The 24,305-nt window shown below is 40.1% G+C and overlaps 1 protein-coding gene across 18 annotated transcripts in view; it reads right to left on the bottom strand.

The window, feature by feature from the left end:
* RALGAPA1 (Ral GTPase activating protein catalytic subunit alpha 1) overlaps positions 1 to 21,976 on the bottom strand; it is a 208,115-nt gene extending 186,139 nt beyond the window's left edge. For 4 of the 18 annotated variants that reach the window (XR_013544636.1, XR_012082600.2, XM_078392390.1 and 1 more), the window contains exons 1-5: positions 21,648 to 21,871; positions 7,258 to 7,368; positions 5,767 to 5,816; positions 1,566 to 1,623; positions 17 to 60 (exon numbers count right to left, since the gene is read on the bottom strand). Coding sequence is in view for 16 of the 18 variants with exons in the window: in XM_078392390.1 (XP_078248516.1) it covers positions 17 to 60; positions 1,566 to 1,623; positions 5,767 to 5,816; positions 7,258 to 7,368; positions 21,648 to 21,753 (369 nt within the window). In the remaining 2 variants the exon portion in view is untranslated. Of the gene's footprint in view, positions 1 to 16; positions 61 to 1,565; positions 1,624 to 5,766; positions 5,817 to 7,257; positions 7,369 to 21,647 lie in introns of all 18 variants that reach the window. The other 14 variants (XM_072986376.2, XM_078392386.1, XM_078392402.1 and 11 more) reach the window with 7 other exon arrangements.
* Between the last annotated feature and the right edge of the window lie 2,329 nt (positions 21,977 to 24,305).

Genomic DNA, 24,305 nt, shown 5'->3' on the forward strand with positions numbered 1-24,305 from the left:
AAGCTACCAGCCATACCTTTAAAGAATTCCCTGTGTGAAGTAATTTCTTTAAAACCAAACCTGAAAAGAAAATCACACATTCAGTATTTTTTGCTTCATGGTCATGAGTTGTGAGAGTTCTCGGTCAGACTTGATAAAGAGCATTCCTAACAAGTCCTTGGCAATCTCTATATTACTCTTGGTGAGCTTGATGTCTTCTGGCAACTGTCTCTGTGCCAGAAGGGAGAAAAGATCACCTTATCTAGCTATTTAATCAGAGCTGTACTTTTCCCATAAAAATAAAATTATTTGCATGTATCATACTTGCATAGGTGGTAGCTAGTGTGCCATAAACATGCAATAGAGGCTATACCACTAGATAGACTTTTGAAGAGTACAACATATAAATTATTCATGATTGAAGGAAAATGTAAATATCATAATACTATTTAAAATTTTTAAATTTTAATTTAAAATTCCAATCAGGAGTTTTCTGCAAATTAACAAATTCACTGGTCAAAATCCTATTGCTTTGTGTAGTAAATAGCTAGAGTAGGTCCACCAAGTCAGTGGGGATTTGGTGAGTCAGCTCCATGGTCCAAGTGGGCCCACTCACTATGCTAAAGTAAGTCCTGTTAGGGTAGGCTCATTTGAATCAATGGAACTTCAAATCACCACTGATTCATTGGACCTACTCTTGTGTGAATTATTATACAAAGTAGCAGTTTTTGTCCACTGTGTTTCTAGAATGTGCTGCACTGATCCTTTTAAAATAATCAATGAATGCTGTATATGTATGGAATGTTTCTTAATTTACCTTAGGCTGTAATTCTATACAATTTACTGGAGATAACCTGCGGGTGGTAACTTTTTTTTTTAAATTGCAGAATACTTCCCTACAAAACATTACAACGAGTATTTATAAATTTACAAAAACTACAGTATTACAAAACATGTGTAAAAGAACATACTGTATAAGGAAACAATGAGACAATAACAAAGATTCCAACAAACTGGATTAAAATTATAAATAAAAAAAATTAAATTGTTCTCTTTTAAGAGGCCTATACATCAACACTGCAGTCAAAAGAACTTATATTTGCATAAACATGCCCAAGATTACACTGTTACTCCATAGGGAATAAAAGAGATTCTTGAGTTAGCATGTTCCAACCACAGATCGCCTGTTTCTGTCCTGCTGCTCTGTTTTTCAGAAAGAAGCCTACAGAGCAGACGTGCATTTTGCCACACAAAGCAACACCCCCACAAAGTGATTAAGCTCCATTCAAAATTACCACCATATGGCATCAAGGGGCAGAAGACTCACACAAAATCAGAAGACGAGACACAGTATATAAAAGAGATGTAACACTAAAGTGTGGAATATGTCCAGTTCTTGGGACCTGCTAATTCATGACTTTCATCTATTACATCTATATCTCTTCTCTCATGCTCCAAAGAACATTTGAAATGATTGTTGAAAATAATTCATAAATCAGATTGCTAGTTTGTTTTCTGCTAATGCTTAAAATTTCTAATTGAATGAGTAAAAATAAAAATGCTTTTACCCTGCTACCAACACTTACCAATACTGTGAAACTGCCATCTTTGATGAATTCTTTCTGGAAGAAGTTGTAAAATTTTCTACAAAATTAAGAATCAACAAATACACAGTCAAGTTATTTGGATAAAATAGTTCCCTATTAGGCTTCAGAAATGCATGCACCAGGAATAAAAATGCAAAATATCTAACAGTGCAATCTTAATTTTAAGATGTGCCAACTATAATGGGCTTTGAATGTGGTGACAGAAGAGCAAGGAAAGGGAAGAGACGGAAGGAAGGAAGGAAGGAAGGAAGGAAGGAAGGAAGGAAGGAAGGAAGGGAGGAAGGAAGGAAAATGGCAAAGAATCGGGGCGAGGTAAGACCTAAGTCACAGTACAAAACTCCTGTAGTCCAAGGATGCAGCCAATAAGCCAGCACAAAGTTAGGCTAATGTGAGAGTAGTCCTAAGTAATTTGTAACACCCTTGGTTGAGATGAATTCGCATTCATCACATATCAGCTGGCCTTGAGCACCTTGGATTGTTGGCCTTGGGCCCTAAATATGATAAAAATTATAAGCCATTAAATGATACTTGGTAAATGTTACAAACAGTATACATTTATAAAGAACATGATGCTATTTCAGATTATTTAAAACATTCATATCCTGCCTCATCTTCAAAGGAATGTAAAGTCACCCTACCTTTCAATACAGAGCTTTTGGATTCACACAATTTTGCCAATATTTTTTCATCTGAATAAAGTTTTGTGTGTTACTGCTTAGGAGCAATAGCATCCAACAAATGCACTTAAATATTTAAACAAATATTTAAACCACTTCATGGGATAAAAGAAATCTGGTTTGAAATGACAGTAATAGTCACTGCAATTCTAGAAGCTGCGATGATCTGTGACAAGATATTCAAGGTTGTCTTAGAATTGTACATAAACTGGCACTTCAGATTTCTGTCAGCACACACTTCTTTTGTGCAATTAATAAAGCCACCACAAGCTAATTTCTTATACGTATTCAAGAATACAAACTAAAATATGTAATTGATGTTTAGGGGTACAAAATTCTTCAAAATTCAACATTATCAGATCAGATTGCAAGCAAGAAAATAAGCTTTTCTTGCACATTTTATCAAATGTTTATTGCAGCCACTAGTAGATAAGATGTCCATGTATTAAATAGAAACCACAAATACAATCTATAAAAGTATATTTCCCAAGGCAAGTTCTTGAAACTGACTGGGACCCCTCAGTTCCGCCCCCCCCCAAAACCAGGGTGGAGAGGAAGCCTCTAGGAGAAGTGGTATCTGAAGCAGCAGAGACGACAAAAGGGGGGAATGGGATTGGTGAATGGTGGTTCCCCCTACAAAGTCGCCTCTGAGTGCATGAACTGATGAGGAAGATGTCTTGGCAAAGAAATGGGAACACCCCAAACAGAGAGTGAGAGAGTGCAAAAGGATGTTGGAAATCTCTCAACAAGAGACTCTGAGTAAGTTAAAATATCTGTTCATGTAAGGAAAATATCCATGGACCCAAATAACCACACAGAAAAGTGATAGATATAAAGAGTCAGTAAAATGGACTTTACCTTTTTAAAAAATCTTACTGTCATGGTAGAAGCGAGCCAGGCTCCCTTCCCCCATTTGGATTGGAAGAAGCAGAGAGAGGAGAAAAAGAGGGAGAAAACTACCTTGCCACGAAAGCAGAGCAATCTAAGATAAAAGCTTAGCTCCCATGACTATCTGAAATATCAATATCAAATTATATTCAAAGCATTTGCGAATCCGTTAAATTTTTTTGTTATGACTTGGCGACCGTGAGAACTTTCTACCTGGAGGGAAGCTCCACTCCCTCTTGGATCAGACATATAAATAAGACTGAGAAAGAAAAGTAAGATTATACAGCGACATCTGCTGACAGGAGACTTAAACAGCGCCCCTTAAAGAAAATAAAAAACAAACAGCCAGAATAGATGGGAGATCAAAAAGAACAGAAGAAAGACTGGAGACCTTGAATAGAGAGATGGGAGAGCTAAAATGGGAATGAAAGCAAGGTGAAATTACTCTATTAAATCTACAAATGGAAAGAGCCAATGCCATACTTGGATTCCAGAATCTACCAGAACAAAAAGAAGATACAGCGCAAGTAATTACGACTTACAGTGGTGCCTCGCAAGATGAATTTAATTTGTTCCGCAGTTAATGTCGTCTTGCGAAAAATTCGTCTTGCAAAATGCGTTTTCCCATAGGAATGCATTGAAATCTAATTAATGCGTTCCTATGGGCAAAAAAAGTCAGAACAAAGTCAAATTTGGTTTACAAAGGGTTTATTAAGTACTCTTTAAGGCCATACATATTGTGCAAATGATTTCAAAAAATTTAATCAGAAAACTAAATTTTTAAACATCATAGAACAACATTTAAAAATCAGCAAACATGAGGCAGGAACATCTGCCTTCACATTCGTCTTGCGAAGCAGGGCCATAGGAACATTTGTCTTGCGAGTCATCGACCCCATTGCCAAAACCGTTCATCTTGCGAGTTTTTCATCCCACGAGGCATTCGTCTTGCGAGGCACCACTGTATTTAGCATTGTTCATGGAGATGTGACCAGAGGATGTTCATCAAAATATAGACACAGCACGAGAATTAATACAGCATACACTAGGAATAAAAATCTCCACAGAGAAATTCATGTTAAATTTACAAGAAAGATCTTTTGAGATAAAGTTCTAAGAAATTGTGATCAGGTTCCTTGTCAGAGTCTGACAGTTCCTTGGCTTTGGCAGGAAACGACAAGAGAGAGGGTTCTTGAATAATAAACTCTTTGTTAATAGAACTCTTAGGTTTCTCAACAACAACCTCTATGGGATCAACATGCCCAACACCAACAGGAAAATCTATCCATAACAATGGTAAAATCTCTTCATAACTTTCTTTCTTCAACGGGGAGCATGTCCGAATCTCATTCCTGGTCTGTTGGTTTTCTCAAACAGCCACTCCTGATAGCACATATCGTCCCGCAACAGGGATGGCGGGACCAGTCTCTCTCGAGTGGCTTCTCGTTCGTTTGGAGAGGTCCTGGCCGGATTACCTTCCTCCAGGGACCCCATCTTCGAGGACATACCAGTACTGTCCATTCTTCGGGTCCTAATCCTTCTATTGGCAATTTCACTTCCCTCCCTTTTATATCTGATTCTTTGTTTTTGCAACTTCCATCTCTTATTGATCCCTTCTGAGGTATCTTAAACAACTTTGGTCATCCGTCTTCCTCCTGCCATTCGTCTTCTAAAACTACCACTTTTCTTGTTTCCCCCGATTTCTCCCCCTCCTCCGTTGTCAAGAAAACATATACCCCCTTTCTGCCCGTCTTTCCTAAACTCCTTCCCCTTTTCTCCCACCTTCAGGAGGAAAGAAAACCTCAACAATAAAATGGGATTAAATGAATAAAATGGTTCAAGACTGTGGGATGTGATGGGTATAAAATGGTAGGAAATGCAGATAAGATGATTTATAGATGATATATGATTTACTGATGGTCACAATGCCAACAAAGACTTTTTTTAAAAAAAAGATACAAAATGTTTTTAAATAGTGTGGGAAATGTAAAACACAGGAGCAGACTTTTCTTATATTTGGTGGATATACTGTATAGGGAATAATTTCATAATTAGACGTGAAAGACAACCTGGAAAGCATAGATTAAAGAAGATTGTGAAGGTTCAATTAGAGAATAGATTGATTTGTAACTATAGTAATACCGGAAAATTTGCTGTTTTTCTTTTTATCTCTCTTTCTAGTATAATTGTACAAGTTGTAAATATACTATCTCACTCTCTGGAATTGTACCATTTGCCTATCCATACCTAACCCATAACCCTAAATTCCATTCCCTATAATCCTATCCCCACTGAAAAGAATAAAAAATTAGAAAGTAAAAAAAGGCATATTTCCCAAAAGATTTGGGATTTTTCCTTCTGTCATCCCATCACACAGGACTGTGCACTTCCACAGTCCTCTCTTTTCCGGTATTTGACTCCTGACTATACAAAGTAGATCAAGATTTGCTTTATAAAATCTGGTCAAGAAAAACAAGGCACCTTAACTAATATCTAAAGTACTGAAAATATGAATCATTATGAAATAATCCTTGACTTCACAAATTTCTGTTACAAAAATAAGGGATTAGAACAAAACATCTATACTTGAACAAAGTAAGAAATGTGAGACTTACCTCAAAAATAAAAAGTATCGCATCCAATTCTTCCCTTTGGGACTTATGACCTAATTTCAAAAGATGGAGAAATTTTCAACAACTAAAGATTAGATAATGAAATATAATTCTGTGATATAGTGCAGTACATTCTAATATATGATATTCCATGTGGCTTCTTCAAAATGAAATAGGGCTGTGGGAGTAATGACCCACCCCTAAATGCTTCACAGTCATGACCCAAATGACTTCTACATGTGAATGCCAGCTAGTTTAGGTTTAGAACACAGGTGAACCAATGATTCAGTACAAAGTTAAGAACATATCAGACTCTCAGGTTGCTGTCTGCATCCCTCTATATGCTTTAATCTCCTCCCCGTCACCCAGATCAGGGGCAAAGCAAACATGGTCCTGGCCAACCTAATTCCCTTTCTGAGTTGCAACCTTGCTGTCCACAAAGTTTTTTGGAGGCATTATTTGATTCCATCACATCTCATAGCTTAGTGCAAGCAGCTCTGTCCTATGGCTGTCCACTCTAGCAGGCTTGCTGGTTGTTCTTGGAAGGAAGGGCATGTGGCCTTGCTGGCCTTGAGTTCCTTTTTGGGACTGCCCCTGGATCCTGCCACTTTTGTGTCTAGGCTGAATTCCCTTTTGCTGGGATTTCCCTGGCATAGGGCAACTTCTTACATTTCCAGGCCCACGATAATTGCCAGCATCTCCTTCTGGGAAATGCTTCTCTCTTTTTGACTCTTGTTCTGTTTCCCCAGAGCAGCTGAGCAAAGCTGCCTGAATTTCCCACCCATGTGCTCTGCTCCATCTTTCTCAACACTGCTTGGCTGCTGGGCAAGAGGGAGACTGCACAGTATGCTAGTTTTCCTCTGTTTGGGGCACTGTAGTCTTCCCACATGTTTGTCCATACATATGCAGCAGTGACAACTCCTTTCTGTGGTGGCCTCCTTAGCAGAGGCAGCAATTCCCTCCCATAAGGCCTGTGTCTGGAAGGTATCAGCAGAGTTAGTGTGGGCAATGGACCCTCTTCCTCATCACAGCCTGGTATAACCAGCTACTTCTTGTCTTTGCTTCCTTCACAGTGTTGGTTCTACCAAAAGCAGAACTTTGAACTGCTTTGATGGTACACGTGGGGCAGCAAGGACCCACTATCAAGCTGCTCCTTTTTGTTTCTTGGAATTATTACATACAGACTACTGTCTGTCCTTTACAACTCTACATATGATTTTTTTTAATGTACAACCTATGTTAGCATCATGGCTATCTTGTCTTACGGCCATTCATACTGACACATGAAAGGATCAATCTAATTTGCAAATTAGTCAAAATAGACAGTAGCTACTGATCAAATGCATATTAAAGGTGAAAAGGTAAAAACATGATGCTGATTTTGTTTTAAATCAGGGAAAGGAAGAAACCAAAGTCCTTGTTTGAAATTCTAAAAACATATATGCAAAGAATTAAACTACAAATAAATGCACATATTTGATTTTTATTTCTTACCTTTCTGTCTTAGACTAATTTCAATAGTCACAAAATTTTCAAAAAACACGTAATATATATGTGAATAATGCTGGTCAAAAAACTGCTTGAGATCTATTGATTCTGCATTCTCTGAAAAATAAAAATAAAACAATGTTCAATGTTACATAACATTAGAAAATTTACCATTCTGTGAATAATGAAAATATAATGACAACTGATTGGTAGAGTTATTTGTTTGTTTATTACAGTACTATGATTAAAAAACAACAAATTCTAAGATTCTAGGCAATGCTATACTACATCATAAGAAGGTAGGGTTTTTTACTGTGTGCATGCATGCATGCGCGCGTGCGCGCGCACGCGCACACACACACACACACACACACACACACACACACACACACACACACACACACACACACACCAGTACATAAGATAATTCAATACTCTTTTTACACTACATGTATATATATACCCTAACAAGTATACATACACATGAGGATACACTATCTTGTACAACCTCACTACTATGCTATTAAGCCAAAACAACTCTTCATTAGACTAAAGGGAAAGATACTGCAGTGGTATCTATTTTTAAAGTGCTCAATTACTGGAATCCTGTCACTGTTCATATAAGGTTTGTGAGACTTCAGATGGCTAATTATGTACAACTGATAAAGCTAAGTGCTCTAATGCTGAAGGCATTAAAGAGAAAATTGGACAACTATCCGTCAGATCTGTTTTGATTTAGATTCTTGCACTGAGCAAGAGACTGGACTAGATGGCCTTATAGGCTCTTTCTAACTCAATTATTCTATAATTCTATGATCAAGTAGTCTTGATAAATTACTGCAAGTTACACAACTACTGATAGAATTCTGGCTAGCATATGAGAGCTTAATTACCTGCAGCACAGTATATAATTTTCACCATTACAATAATTTCGGAAATTTGCCTTCAATGTTTACCTATGCAATATACATCTAATTTAATTGTAGACATTTTTCTGTCACTTTGAGTGAAATAAAGTTTATTACCAAAGAAGAAAGGAGTTTTTGTAGTGTGGTGCAGAGGCATAAAATAAAGAAATATATTTCTACTGTAGCAAAATTAAGTTCTATAAATTGCACCAAAAGAAAATTTTAAAATGCAATTAAAAAACCACCCATCGATCTGTTGAGGTCCACGGAAATGTACCTGAATAAATATTTTCAAAATTATATCCCAACAAACAGATCTGAAAAAAAAAAGCCACTCCTTTATTCAGAAGTGATAAACTCGGGGTGCATTTTGGCAACATTTTTCAGGAAGATGAACTTATTGTCACATTTGCTGGGCAGCAGCATGCAGCATTTTTTTCCTTATTCTTTTTTTCATCATTGGAAGTGACAGCACTTTTGCCAGTTGCAGCCAAGGGTTTAGCTGCTACCAATATTTACTGTTGTTGCAGCAAAGAAAAACAACTCAAAAAGGATCCTCAACGATTGCTTATTTGCTATCTTGCAAGGTAGCAGCAAGAAACTCCTCAGACAAAAGTCCAAATATTTCACCCCAGCAACATACTTTCCACATGTGTTACAAAACTTTTCCACATTAGCACAGCAAAGCTACTGTCCTACTAGACTTATCACATCATGCAGCTTCAAAAACCTCTACATGCAACAAGCTAGAACTCTTCACTTTCTGGCTAATTTCTTATGCCTCTGTTGCAACATACAATATGCTGACTTGTAAAACGATGATCAGAAACTGTAAACCTATTTGCCTCCACACAGTGTCATCTGAACAATTTCTTTTAAACAGAGATTTAACAGAAGATTTGTTAAATCTCCACTGATTCAATGGGCTTACTCTAGTGTGAATTACTATGCTAAGCAACAGAATTTCAGCCAATATTAAAAGTGCTTCTGATAATCAGTAATTATTCCCTAAAATGAATAAATAATTTTCCTGTAAGTAATCAATTTTTAACCTTCCAATTTTTAAAATTTTTCATTCAGACACTACTGAAACATCATGACAATATAAAAGAATAAGTAAAAACAATACATGCCTAATTTAAAATTGAAAACACTGACAAAAAGTAATAAAAAAATAAATGTCCTAGATACAATGCTGTGATCTTCCCTTCTCTATCCTTCCCCTTGACCTCACTCAAAAAACATCTCCAGAAGGTTTCTAGTTCCGTAGAATTACAGTGGTGCTCCGCTAGACAATGACCTTGCAAAACAACGAATCTGCATGACGATGAGTTTTTGCGATCGCCATTGCGCTTCGCAAAACAGTGTTTCCTATGGCCGTTTTTTGCTGGACGATGTTTTAGTCTGTGCTTTGCAAGACTTTTTTTTTTTAACCGATGCTTCGCAAGACAGTCATTTTAACAGCTGATCGACGCTTCGCAAAATGGCTTCCCTATGGGCAATCTTGGCAAAACGATGACCGTTTTCCCCCATTGGAACGCATTAAACGGATCTCAATGCATTCCAATGGGGAAACACTTTTCGTAAGACAATGTTTTCACAAGACAGCGATTTCAATGGAACAGATTAACATAGTCTTGCGGGGTACCACTGTATGTTTTGGGTGCTCGGACGAAAGGAGATCACTCCCCAGCAAATGTCTCCCACTGATTTTATGCCAATGACGCTTAGTAACCTAGACCAGGAGTCAGTAACAAGTGATCCTTCATACATTGCATTTGTTACAAAATTGCTCTAGGTAAAGTTTCAAAACAAGTTCCTCATAGTTTTGTCCTTCAAAAAAAAAAAAAAAAAAAAGACCACTTATGTTGCAGATAGGTCTGTGCCAACAAACAAAGAAAAAAGCCAATGTTTATGAAATAGTTATATGAAAGATTGCTAAAGCTACCATTCAATTTGCTATTCCACAATCTGCCTCCTCTGCATATTTTTTTTTCTTTCAGGCAAATTAAAATTTCAGAAATAAGTCTGGCTAAGAATTTGGAGGATTTCCAGTGTGGTGTGGTGCAGGGGTCCCCAACCTAGGCAGGACCGGGCCGTGGACACAGATCTCCTGCCTCCCTATGAGCGCTCCCCGTGCATATGCACAAGCGTGCTACGCCCTCTGTGAGCGTGACATGCCCCCGTGCACATGTCCATGAGCACAACACCCCCCACGGACATGTGCACGAGCGTGACACCCCCTACTTCAAGTGTGACACACCCCCTGTGAGCACAACACTTTCCGAGCGAGCGCAACACCCCCCCCACTGGTCCACAGTCGGGAAAAGGTTGGGGACCACTGATGTACTGGATACAGTGCTGAACTAGGGTTCTGGAAAACAGCATTCAAATCCCTACTTGGCCATGAAAAATCACTGGCAAGTGAAACTGGTAAAACCACTCCTAAAACATCTCACTTACTTTGAAAGCCTATTAGGATCACTACTGGTTGGTTCTGACTTAACAGCACAGAACACACAAGAGAAAAATAGCTAGCCAGGTAGCTTAGTGGTTTAAATATCTGGCTGTGGAGCCAGAGATAGGGAACTTGATTCTGCACTGTGCCTCCTGGGAGCAGAGCCAGCCCGTGTTGCCTTGGGCAAGCTGCACAGTCTGAGGATGCCCCCAGAAGAAGAGAATGGTAAAACACTTCTAAGTATTCCTACCTGGAAAATCCAGAAGAGGGTAGTTGGAATTGACTTGATGGCACATGATTATTATTATTTTAAGAGAAAAGAACTGGGAGAGAACGCTACAGCAAGGAACTCTATGTATGGTAAGATCTAGTTCTTGTCAACTATTATTGCAGTAATAACTAAAAGACAACATGGATTTGTCAAGAACAAAACCTGTCAAACTAATTTCATCTTGTTTTTTGATCAGGTCACCTCTCAGACATACAGAGGGAATGCTCTAGACGTAGTATATCTTGAGTTCAGCAAAGCCTTTGACAAAGTGCCACATGATATCCTGATTAGCAAGCTAACTAGGTGTGGCTGGATAGATCAAGTGTCAGGTGGATACACATTTGGCTCCAGAATCGTACTCAGAGGGTGATGATTAATGGGTCCTTCTCTAACTGGGAGGAGGTAACAAATGGGGTACCCCAAGGCTCCGTCCTGGGCCTGGTGCTCTTCAATATTTTATTAATGACTTGGATGAGAGAGTTCTGGGAATGCTTGTCAAATTTACAGATGATACCAAATTGGGCAGAATAGTTAATACCTTAGAATAGTGGTCCCCAACCTTGGGCCTCCAGATGTTCTGGGACTTCAACTCCCAGAAATCCTGGCCAGGAGAAGTGGTAGTGAAGGCTTTTGGGAGTTGTAGTCCAAGAACATCTGGAGGCCCAAGGTTGGGGACCACTGCCCTAGAAGACAGAAACAAAATTAAAAATGACCTTGATAAGTTGGAGCACTGGGCCGAAAGCAACAGAATGAAATTCAACAGGGCTAACTACAAAGTACTGCATCTCAGAAAAAGAACCCGTTTGCACAGTTACAAGATGGGGGATACCTGGCTCAGCAAAACTACGAGCAAGAAGGATCTTGGAATTGTCATAGATCATAAGCTAAATATGAGCCAACAGTGTGATGTGGCTACAAAAAAGGCTAATGCTAGATATTTAGGATGCATTAATAAAAATATAGTTTCCAAATCTAGCAAGGTGCTAGTCCCCCTCTATTCAGCACTGGTTAGGCCTCACCCTGAGTATTGTGTCCATTTCTGGACACCATTCTTCAAGAAAGATGCTAACGAATTGGAACAAGTTCAGAGGAGGATAACAAGGATGATCAGGGGGCTGGAAACCAAGACTTACGAGGAAAGGCTGAAAGAACTGAGCATGTTTAGCCTTGAGAAAAGAAGACTGAGGGGTGATATGATAGCACTTTTCAAATATTTGAAAGGCTGTCATACAGAGGAGAGGCAGGATTTGTTCTCAGTCATCTCAGAGTGCAGGACACACAACAATGGGCTCATGTTAAAGGAAGCCAGATTCCAGTTGAATATGAGGAAAAACATTTGAACTGTTAGAGCAGTACAACAGTGGAACCAGTTACCTCGAGAGCTGTTGAGTGCTCCAACACTGGAGGCATTCAAGAAAAAGTTATGCAGATATGCTTTGATTATATTCCTGCTTTGAGCAGCAGGTTGGACTTGATGGCCATGTAAGCCCCTTCCAAATTTACTTTTCTATGATTCTATGAACTTTATCCCTTTTTGGTCTAGAAAATGGTGCTGCTGTTTACTATTATTTACTGTTCAAATACTAGAACAAGTACAAAATGCTTTATCCTCATTTAACAGATACATATACCTAATGCAACTAGCATATACAGTACAAACAGCCTTGGGTGGGGGAGTAAGTACTGGGGCCAGAAACCATAAGACACTAGAGCAGGGGTCTCAAACTCAATTTACCTGGGGGCTGCTGGAGGCAGAGTCTGGGTGAGGCTGGGCCGCATCAGATTTTCCGCCAAGTGGAGCAAGAGCCCGAGGAAGCCACCCAGGGTTTCCTTAGCCCAGCTGGGGCTCCAAGGAGGAGGAGGAGGAGGGGTGTGCACGCCCTCGTCACTGGACACGACCTCCTCCAGCTCCTTCTTCACTACCACCACCACCAGCACCAGCAGCAGGACCAAGAAGCAGAGAAGAGAGGGAGTGCCAGCAACCGCCTAGCTGGGGCGGGGAGGGCACGACATAAAATAAAAATAAAAACTCACAGAATCGCCTTGCCAAAGTAGAAAAGCCCCCCTCAATACCCGCAAAATTAAACAGAATGGGGTGGGCCCCCCATAAACACACACACACACACAGAGGTCTGGCAACCTTCCTCTGAGGCCCCCCTCAAAAAAAGGCGCACTCAGCAGCAGCAGCTACACCCACCACGATGGAGGAGTAATCTTTGCGAGGCGAGCCCAGGCACCCTCCAGAGCTGAGGCGGTTGAAGCAGGACGAGGAGGAGGAGGAAGAAGAAGCACCGCCGGCCGCTGAGGTGGCCGCTGGCCGGGCTGGTGCTGGGGGTGCCGAGAGAGAAAGAGAGCCAGAGAGCCACTTCCCTGGAAGAGGTGGCGGCAGGGGCAGCTGCTGTTGGCGGCTTGGAGGCCCTCTTTGAGGACGGGCTGGGAGCAAGTTCTGCTCTCAGGCATCGCTGGGCGGTGGCTCAGGTGCTTGGGGAAAAGGGCCGGCAGCACACCTCGCTCACCGGCTCTCCCCCAAGACAGCAGGCAGGCTGCAGTTCTGGATGGAGGATGCAAGAGGCGATGTCTTGTGAGAGAGCCGGCGAGCGAGGCAAGGCTGCTTTTTTTACTCTGGACAACAGAGGACGTGTGGACACTTCGGGGGGGCAGGCAAGTCGGGGGCCACTAACTATCATCCCACGGGCCGCAAATGGCCCCCGGGCCGCATGTTTGAGACCCCTGCACTAGAGGAACAATCTATGAAAACTCTAAGGCAAAGCACATATATAAAATAAGCACAGTGACAGTTCAATTAAATTTGTTAAGAAAGCTAGGAAGACTGTATTAAATTAAAAACTATAATGGAAGAAAAATCTCTGGTCTCTGCCAAGCTCCAGATCAGGAGTGGCCACCATGCAGCTTATGGCCTGCAAATAAATTTCTACTGATCGAAATGCAACCTAACCAAAAATAATATTTTTGTAAATAGAAAAAATATCTCTCCACTTATCCTCTTGGGTCCTTCTGGGAGCATGGGGTCACTTCTGAAAACTCCTCAGTACTATTGGCACTGAAGCTGCTGCAGAGTGACCATCAATGTTACTGCCAAATAATTATGAAAACAGACCAAAAAATATTTGAAAATCACAAAAAAATATGATCATGAAAAGGGGAGGGAAGAGTTACATCTACATACTGTACTGTTCTAAAATCTAGTCAGATTTGAAGAATTACCTACATACACTACAACTAATCTGTAAGCAAAGATGACACACAACAGGAGCAAGATCTTTCCAGAGATTAGACTTACACTTTTGGTATTAACTCCCTGTCTTTTTTGTTGCTTTTCACTGATTTCTAAAATCCTGGGTTTATCTGGAATGAAGCTTTTATTAATTTTTCAAACACAATCTTATAATTCTATGTGTTGCTAATATTTACTACATTAATCAGCTGTGATTTTGGTTTAGACATTTTTTACTGTAATCAATTTTGATCTGTGATCTAAAGAATAAAACAGAAATATCTCAGATATTTACTTAATACGATTTGCATCAAGGGAAATAATGATAAGAGAGGAAGTGAAGGAGCATAAACAATACAAAAGATCAGTCCAGCCTTCAAAGTTGGGGAACGATCACACTAGGGAGTTCTTTTAAAAAAATCTCACATTGTACTTGGCAAGCTGTTTTGTTTATGCTAACTAGAGGAAACACATGTAGGTATGTATTAATAACTCTTTCTGAAAATATTATTATTCTGCAGTCAGAAATAGACTTCAACTTAAGTTCTAATACAGTATCTGCCGGGGAGGGGGGGCAGAGTATTTCTAGGTATTTCAGTATGCACATTTTAGAGTGAATATGAAAATTAATATTTATTAAAACAACAAAAGCTATTAAATATGTAACATATAATCCATTAACATTTCCATTTTGCTGCAGATGTATTATGGACATTTGGACTATGCTTAATTATTGTACTACAAAGATGTATAACATTAATAAGATCTCATTGTAGCTGATAAACATTTTTGAACTACAGTATTTTGTTCTATGTTGTGGAATTCCAGGTCCATGTGAGGCAACTTCATACAATGTTAGAATATTAGACTATCTAAATCAGTAACCAGTAACCATCTATGAAAAAGGATCTTAAGACTATGAAACAGGCAGATTCCAATCTACTACTGCATAAATCATCTAGCACAGTGTCCCATTTGCTTTTATTGGTGGCCTGAACAAGTTCTAACAACTATAAATTGGATCTGCTTGTGTAAGAGAAAGTAATTTTAAAATATTGGGATATTGTACTGATGTGGTAAATTTCACCACCTGGTGAATATGTCCATAATGATTATTTGAAGATGGTGCTTCAGAATTTGATCAACAGAAAGACATAGTGGCCATACATTCACGTGGCCATACAGCTTCAACCAATGGATGTTATCTACTTTAATACACTATGGAAGAAACCATATTATAAGACATGCTGACCTGAAAAGAAGAAGCAAGAGTAAAAAGCAAGAAACATGTATATACCTTGCCTGTTCTTCTTAGCTACATGTTTTATTGAACATGTTTTGTTTGTGAGTGTGCATGTGCATATGTGTATGAACACACACATGACAAAAATTGCAGTAAGGCAGGGAGGAGATAAACTATTTGTCTCTTAAATTTTTGAAATATCTTTAATATGGTGGAAATCTTAGAAGCAAATATTTTTCTTATAGCAGGAACAGGAGTAAGGATATCAGTATTAGTCAGCAAAGACTAAAACATCAAATGACATACGATGGAAAATTTTCTAAATGGGAAGAAATTTCACTTTTAGAATTGTAGCATTTCTTTAAATGAATTAATAACAATGAATGGGTGCATAAGAAATCAAAATGAAATGTATACTCCTCAAATCTGAAACCAACATATGAATGAACCTTTTCTTCAATTATTATCCACAGGAAGCACATTGTGGTAATATACACAACTGTTTAGGTATGCTATAACTAGTAATTCTTTGAATGTCCATATTTCTTGTGCCTTCCCTTAAAATCTAATTGTGTAAGGACAGTCCAACTATTCAGCTGTAATGATTTAGTTGTAATCTTTCACACATCTATAGATGTGCAGAATTACTAACTCAAACAGAACTTAGTTTTGAATAAGCAATCTTAGAATTTGCATACTAGTATTTCAAGAAAATGTTGTCACCTCAACATTTACAAGAAATGTCCATAGAATCATAGAACAACTGAGTTGGAAGGGGCCTGTAAGGCCATCGAGTTCAACCCCCCACTCAATGTTGTTTAATTAACCAAATACCCCTATTGCAAGTTATTGCACTGGAGAATATACTGGATGTCTATTCTCAAGCAAATCTAGCTACCTGGTGTTGTTCAGTAATACCCTAATTAATCCAAAATGTCAGATATTTTCATTACAAAGTTATTTTCATTTTTGGTATTTGCCCTGTGAAGTCAATTTCATAGGTGCAAAGCATTGCCATGCTGCAATCATGAAAACAATGACGTTAGGTTCTACCTCTTTAATCAAACTATTTCAGAACATAATTCTTCTGCAGGACTAGCACTACATCTAGCAAAGAAAAAAAAATTGAATTCAGCAGACATTTACTACTCAAACATATTTACAAAGATAATCTTTTCAAAAGTATAACTTTCAATTTATCTTTTTGCTATGAAATATGATCATCATTGCAAACAATTAAATATTGCTAGTAGCTATTTCATAATAAAGTACCTCTCTCCTATAAGAGACAGCAGATCTCGTGTCTCTTTGGAAACCACTAAACCTATTTTTACCATTATTTGGATGGCCACTGTTAAGTTTCTAACTGAATAAGATTTCAGAACACACTTTATTTTTCTCAATGCATATTTTCAACAGTACTCTTGAATCTTAGGGATGAGGCACCCAGCAGTGCTTTTGACTAAATAAAACTTTTTATTTTTCAACAAAAAAAAAAAATATTTCCAAAAAAAGAGAGCTATCTTTAAAACACTCATAAAGTAAACATGATTCAGATGTGATCAACAGAATGGCTCTGAGTATGTTTATCTCTCCCATTCCCATCTGAGCACTGCACGGAAAAAAGCTTTCAAGATTTCTTACTTCAAAAGAAGCTTGTCAAATATGCAGTTCTATTGTGTTTGCTTAAAGATTTTACCTGAAGAATAGACATTTATTAAAAAACAAATATTCTTAAAAAGTTTTACTGAACAAATATCAATCACGCAGTCTTTTGAACTGCAGCAAAAATATGAAGTTGGAATGAGAGGTGTCTGTGAGCAGAAGGGCCCTTCCTAACTACAGTGGTGCCTTGCTTAACGGGCACCCCGTTTAACGACAAAACCGCATAGCGATGAAGATTTTGTGATCGCAAAAGCGATCGCATTGCGATGTTCCCTATGGGGAAAATTGCTTTGCGATGATCGGTTCGCTGTTTCGCTTACCGATCATTGCATAGCAATGATTTTCCAACAGCTGAAAAAAATGGCCAAAATGGCCACCGGGTAAAAGAAAATGGCCGCCCGCTGTGTTTAGGGATGGATTCCTCACTTACCGGGCAGCGAAAATGGCTGCTGTATGGAGGATTTTTGCTTTAAAGTTAGTTTTAAGCCCACAGGAACGCATTGAGGGGGTTTCAATGCATTCCTATGGGCTTTTTAAAATCGCATAGCGACGAAATTGCTTTGCAGCAATTTTTGCTGCACGGATTAACGTCGCTATGCGAGGCACCACTGTACATAAAATCCTTGCAGGAGATTCAGAATCCAAGGATGTGGTTTAGACAGCACAAAGCATCACACAATTTCTTGTGCATCTTAAGTATGCTACATAAGGCGCTAGATTTGCACAATGTATCAAGTGTACACTGAGATCCAACTTTTATAAAAAAAAATCTTGCACAGCATATCATTAGCTGAATTCATTTTGTGGATAGTCCCTTTAGCAATTCTGCAACCGTTTATAGAATAGTACCACCATCAGATTTTCTTCTGTTGATGTATCTTAAAACATCACCCAACCACATCCTTAAAGAAGCTCAAAATTGCATTTTATTTACAAAATGATTTTGTCATTTCAACTTTTAAAGCAAAACTATTCACCAATGTATTGGTCTATACAAAGTGCTATGAATGAATTAGTTTGTTTATTTACAGCCAAGTAATAATCCAAAAAAAAAAAAATCAATCATGTGCCATCAAGTTGATTATGGAAACCATTTTCAGGGTTTTCTTGGTACATATTACTCAGAACTGGTTTATCATTTCCCTCTTCTGGTGGTACCCTGGCACTATAGAGCATGCTCAAGGCCACACAGGCTGGCTCTACAGAGCAGAAGGCACAATGGGGAATCAAGCTCCCAACCTCTGGCTCCACTGCCAGATACCTAAACCACTGAGGTGTCCAGCCAGCTATCCAAAAAACAAGAACAAACAAACAAAAATCAATACAACAAATTGTGGGGTAAGGAAAATAGTATTTGACATCGTGAAATAACATTGGGAACTTTTTGAAGCTATGAGACAAAGCAATATTCAGAAACTTTGTCATTTGCTCATGAAAACATTTGCTCTATCCAAAATAATAGCCAGTACAGTATTCTGTCTGTGAAAAAAAAAGCACAGAATGGTGCATTTCATTGGTGGTTCCAGTTTTCACTGCTTCCACAAGGGGAAATCCACTATCCACTTGCAAGTGTAAATCTTCATCTGAAACAATAGGCAAACTGGACACTGGAGGGTGGGGGCAGAGGTACAGAGAATGCACATTTAGTCTTATCTAGAACTATTTATAATTTGGAACTGTTATATATACAGAAATTATGAAAAGTTTTAAATAAGCCATACAACTACAGTATGTGCATAGTTGTCAATTCCCCGACATAGTTGTCAGCAGAGATGGGCATGAACCACGCTTGATACAGCCTAGTTTGGTGTGGCGCCCACACAAGTGTTCCTTGAGCACTGCACATTTCCCTCCCTTGCTTCCTCTGAGCACTTGCCCATTTACCAGCTGCAATGTGCTTCTCTCCTCTATCTTCACAGCACTATCATCCATTCAGATGAGGAGGTGACGCAGGGAAGCCCATGGCCCTGCCAGTAAGTGGACAATTGCTCTGAGAAGGCAGGGGAGGGAAGCATGCAGCAGCCAGTCAGTGGGCAAGCACACAGAGGAGGTGGTGATGGGAAGTGCATGGGGCTTGTAAAACACCTATGTGGGTGCCACACCAAACCAGCCCAAACTATGGTTCATGTCCATCTCTAGTTGTCAAGAAATGCATTGTCAATGGAAAGTACTTGCACATCTTAACCTCTTAATTTCTGGTTAACCTAGCAAGGAGCGATGCGATAAATGCAGAAATTATAATAATGAATGTAGAATATATGTTTGCATAGTTCTTCATAATCTATAGTCTAACTTTTTAGATGTAATTTCAGATCTTGTTCATTGTAGTGAAAAAATACACAAGCCCTACATGGCTTAAGACTTCAATACATAAAGAAAACTTCTGTAAACTTAATGCCTTCCAGATACACTGGATCACAGTCCCATCAGACCTAGTAAACAAGGACAGTGGTCAGGGATGCAAGAAATTTTAGTTTAAAAGATTTGGAGGACACAAGTTTTGGAGAAGCCTAATACAGACAAATGCATCTTCCCATACATATTTGCTCTTGTCGCACAATTAGCAGTAGAGGCACTTTCCCAGGGGTCTTCTGAACTCAAGATGGTGATAAGGAGGAGGGGGTCTTTTCAGCAAGGCCCAGCTCAAGGGCACAAATTAGACATTCAAACAATGAACTTAGAGTACTATAAAACTTTATAATACCCCTTTGTAGTTCGAGTCTGCAGTAGTCCATCACAGATTATGTTTATCCCTTAAAAGGTTAATTCCAATGCAGAACCAAATAATCACATTAATCATATCAACTTTTATCTGGATATCAAGGTATAACTAGTTTCATTGTTGGAATGATTCCAGGCAAAACAAGCTTGCCTATTCCTACAATTTTTATTCATCTACATTGCTTTTATGCCTAAAAATGCAAGTTATTGATTCATTGTAACATTTTGAAAAGTTCCAGGCACAGTTATTCAGAAAGTAAACTTATAGCAACAGAAAATCTATAGGCACAAATGCTTAATATATATATAAAGACAAATAATATATTAAGACTTAAGTTCCAGGCAAATATTTAAATCAGAAAAATATATCTCAATTATAGGCTTACAGACAAGAACTTAAATAATATTTCAGTCCAAAAAGAGGCGCTTATAGACTTAAAACACTGTCAGAAAGCAGAGAATACATATCTAAAACACATAATTAAAAAGAAAAAAAGCATTATATCTTTCAGCAACCTTTAGCCTATCAAGATACACATGAAAAATATTAGGTTTTCTCATCCAAGTCATTGCCATTAATCAGTTTGCTTCCTTGTGCACTGCCTCTGTACTTGCCTCTTGCAATTCATGTACAGCATTTGTTGTTGGTATCTTGTGTGTGTATCGTGTGTCTGTGTCTCACTTCCTTATATTTATATTTTTCTCATTTGTTTACATTTCTCTTAAAGTATCAAGAATCAAGGCTTTCTTGGGGAGCGAACTGCTACCCTGTGCTATATATCTTATAAGGTTTCTGATTTACATTGTTCTTGTTAAGCCAGCAAATAATGAACTACGCACACCAGCCCACTAATTTCTTTAAGGCAGTTTCCTATATTCTTATTGGCAAAGGATGGCCCCAAGCCTCTGAAGTGAACAGACTAAACTAGATAACAATCAACACAAACATTATGCTGTGAATTTTAGTAGCAAAGTAGACTCCAGACAAAAAAAGGGTTTATACCACAATAAATATGTTAGCTTTGAAGGAGCTGGGAAACTGTTGGTTTTCTTGCAACAGACTAAAAAAGCTGTTCTGCATAACATTGCTACCAAAATAGCAATCTCAATACATACTTTCATCAAAGCAAAAAGAGTAAAAAGAAATATCAATGTGACAAACCATCTTGCTAGCCACTTTCTAATCTCAATTGGGTGCAGTACATAAACTAGATTGTAGGAAATCTTCCTCGGCTAGTTTTCCCCAAAGCACCCTGACCTCAACACAACCAAACTGTGCAGATGCAGAAGTGTGACTCCTTCATTATCAGTTGCACAGCAATGCAACATAGTAAAAGACCTAAAACATTACATGAGTTTCCCAAAAGAAGGATCTTCAGGAGGCATCTAATCACAAATTTTAAAAAATATAGGAATAGCATTTCCTGATCAGGCCTGTGAAACCTTGCTGTACCGCATATGAAAGCCAAGAATCCCTTTAAAATTACCACAATACAGGAACGGGGCTGGGCCTGTGTGTGAACCAAAGGTAACAATTTCAGTGATCTGGCTAGGTATTCCTGGCCTGTCATCTCCCACAGTATCATCAGTGTCCCTGTTGTCATGCCAACGAAGAGTTGGCCGGGAGCTTCTTTGGGTCCCATCCTATTTTCTGACCTCTGGGTGAAAACCAGCTGCTTCTCTCCCTCAGGGCACCCTGACGCTCCCCACTCCGTTCACTAACTCTCCCAGGGACGCGGGGAAAGGAAGGCGGATGCTTTCGGAAAAGCCTGGCGTAGGGCACAGGCGGCCTTCCCCTCAGGCAAAATAGCCCCGTCCAGAAAAGGCGACTCAAACTCGGCTTCCCTGCAACGACAGCCCCGAACGGCCTTGGGCCGCCTTCTCGCCCGCCTCACCGATAACGATGCGCAGGTGCTTCAGGCGGGTGAGGGGGTCCTTGCGGGTGTCCAGCACCTTCTGCGTGGATTTCCGCACATCGCCGTGCGGCTTCTTGGAGAACATCCCGCCTGAGAGGCCCCCCCGGGGCTGGCCCGCCGTGTTGTTGCCGCCGCCGCCACCGCCGCCGCCGCCGCCGCCGCTACTGCAATCGCCACCAAACCCCTCGAAACCTGAGGAGGCGCGTCGCGGCCTCCGGATGCGCGCCTCCGAATCAGGACTCCCTACATAGTAAACGGCGCCGCCTCGAGGCTCCGAAGCGGCGGGTGCGGCCGGCGCGCTCTCAGAAACGGAGGGGCAGGACTAGCTTTGGGCTTCCTCCCCCACCGCAGCCCAATGTTACTCCTCCTTCTGTACTCTCCTCAGCTCGCTCCCTACCCCTTTACGACAGCCGTCAGGTGAGAAATTCCTGGGTCTCTATGGCAACCGCCTCTGCGTGACGTCATAGGCTGGGGACTCAAAAGAAGGGCGGGTTTTTAGGCTCGGTGCTTTGCAAGGCTGAAGCAGTCACCTTGTGCGTAACGTCAAGTCGTGTCTGACTTATGGCAGTCCAGTAAATCAATACTCGCCATGTCTTTAGTCTTTGCAATCTAAAGGCGGAGGCTCCTTTTCTCAATCAGTCTATCCCAAGACAGATCTCTCTCTTTTTCTGGCACTGCTGTCTTTTTCCACTGAGTTTTGAGTTAAGCAGTGGAACGTATGGAATGCGGAAGGTATTTTCTTGGGCGTTGATGCACTTTATAGCGACTAAGGATATGCTTCCTAAACTGTAGCAGAAAAAGTGACATCATTTCCCTTGAAGGTTTATTTGAGCCTGCACTGGTGCATTAATAGGTGTTATGCCTAGTGAGGAAGTAAGTTTGACTACTCTTGAAGAAGTTTCCACGTTGCTTTGAGAAACGCAATCTTGCTAATGGTTTTAAAGTGTTGGGCTATTTTGCTAACTGTGCTCTTACCTATGATTTTTCAGTCTCAGCCCCACCTTCCTGCAATGATTAGGCATCCTTCAGTCTCAAGAGACTATGGTAACACGCTCTATGGAGGACTTGGAACAATGTCTACTCTGGCTGAGACGGCCAATTTGAGAGTGACAATTCCTTCCACAATGAAGACAAATACACTCTGTCCCCTGTCCATCTCCCTGATTTTGCTGTTTTTGGGACTGCCTCTTTGCCTTGACCTGCTGGATGACAAGGGTGTCTTCAATATGGGAGAGGCCATGATGCATCGCCTGCCTCTAGGGAGTCTAGGCTGAATGCTCAGATGGCAAGGTTTCCCATCTGTTGAGGTCCATTCCTAAGGCCTTCAGGTCCCGCTTGCAGATATCCTTATATCGCAGCTGTGGTCTCCCTCTGGGGTGCTTTCCTTGCACTAATACTCCATACAGGAGATCTTTTGGAATCTAACCATCAGCCACTCTCATAACATGCCCAAACCAATGTAGACGTCACTGTTTCAGTAATGTATGCATGCTAAAAATTCCAGCTCGTTCTAGGATTACTCTGTTTGGAACTTTGTCCTGCCAGGTGAAACCAAAAATCCGTCAGAGGCAACGCATATGGAATGTGTTCAGCTTCCTCTCCTGCCATGCACAGAGGGTCCAGGACTCACTGCAGTACAGGAATGTGCTCAGGACACAGGCTCTATAGATCTGGTTCTTGGTATATGCCATCAGCTTCTTATTAAACCATACTCTCTTTGTGAGTTTAGAGAACGTGGTAGTTGCTTTGCCAGTACGTTTATCCAGCTCATCATCTAGGGAGAGAGAGATTGTTGAGCCAAAGTACACAAAGTCATGAATAACCTCCAATTCTTGTGTGGAGATGGTAATAGAGGGAGGTGAGTCCACACCCTGGCCCATGACTTGTGTTTTCTTCAGGCTGATTGTTGGTCCAAAGTCTTGGCAGGCCTTGCTAAAATGATTCATGTGTTGTTGGAGATATTCAGCAGAGTGGGCAACAATGGCTGCATCATCGGCGAAGAGGAAGTCCCGCATGCATTTCAATTAGACTTTGGTCTTCACTCTCAGTCTAGAGAGATTGAATAGTTTTCCACCTGATCTAGTCCAGAGATAGACACCTTTTGTTGCAGTTCCAAAGGCATGATTAAGCGTGACAGCAAAAAAGATCCCAAACAGGGTCGGTGCGAGGACACAGCCCTGTTTCACTCTGCTTCGGATGTCAAAGGGATCTGATGTTGAGCCATCGTAAACTACAGTGCCCTTCATTTCCTCATGAAAGGACCTGATGATGTTAAGGAGTCGAGGTGGACATCCAGTCTTCGGAAGTACTTTAAAAAGGCCATCCCTGCTAACCAAATCAAAGGCCTTTGTGAGATCTATGAAGGCCACAAAGAGTGGCTGTCATTGTTTCCTACATTTCTCCTGCAGCTGTCTGAGGGAAAATACCATGTCAGTGGTGGATCTATTAGTTCAAAATCCACACTGTGATTCTGGATACACTCTGTCTCTTCAGCACAACATGGGCAAGCAGCTTCCCTACAATGCTGAGAAGAGAGATACCATGGTAGTTATTGCAGTCGTCCCCCCTGTCTCCTTTGTTCTTATACAATGTGACGATGTTTGATTTTTCATGTCCTGTAGTACTCCACCTTCCCTC

This window comes from Pogona vitticeps, chromosome 1 (assembly GCF_051106095.1).
Source record: "Pogona vitticeps strain Pit_001003342236 chromosome 1, PviZW2.1, whole genome shotgun sequence".
NCBI classification, from domain to species: domain Eukaryota; kingdom Metazoa; phylum Chordata; class Lepidosauria; order Squamata; family Agamidae; genus Pogona; species Pogona vitticeps.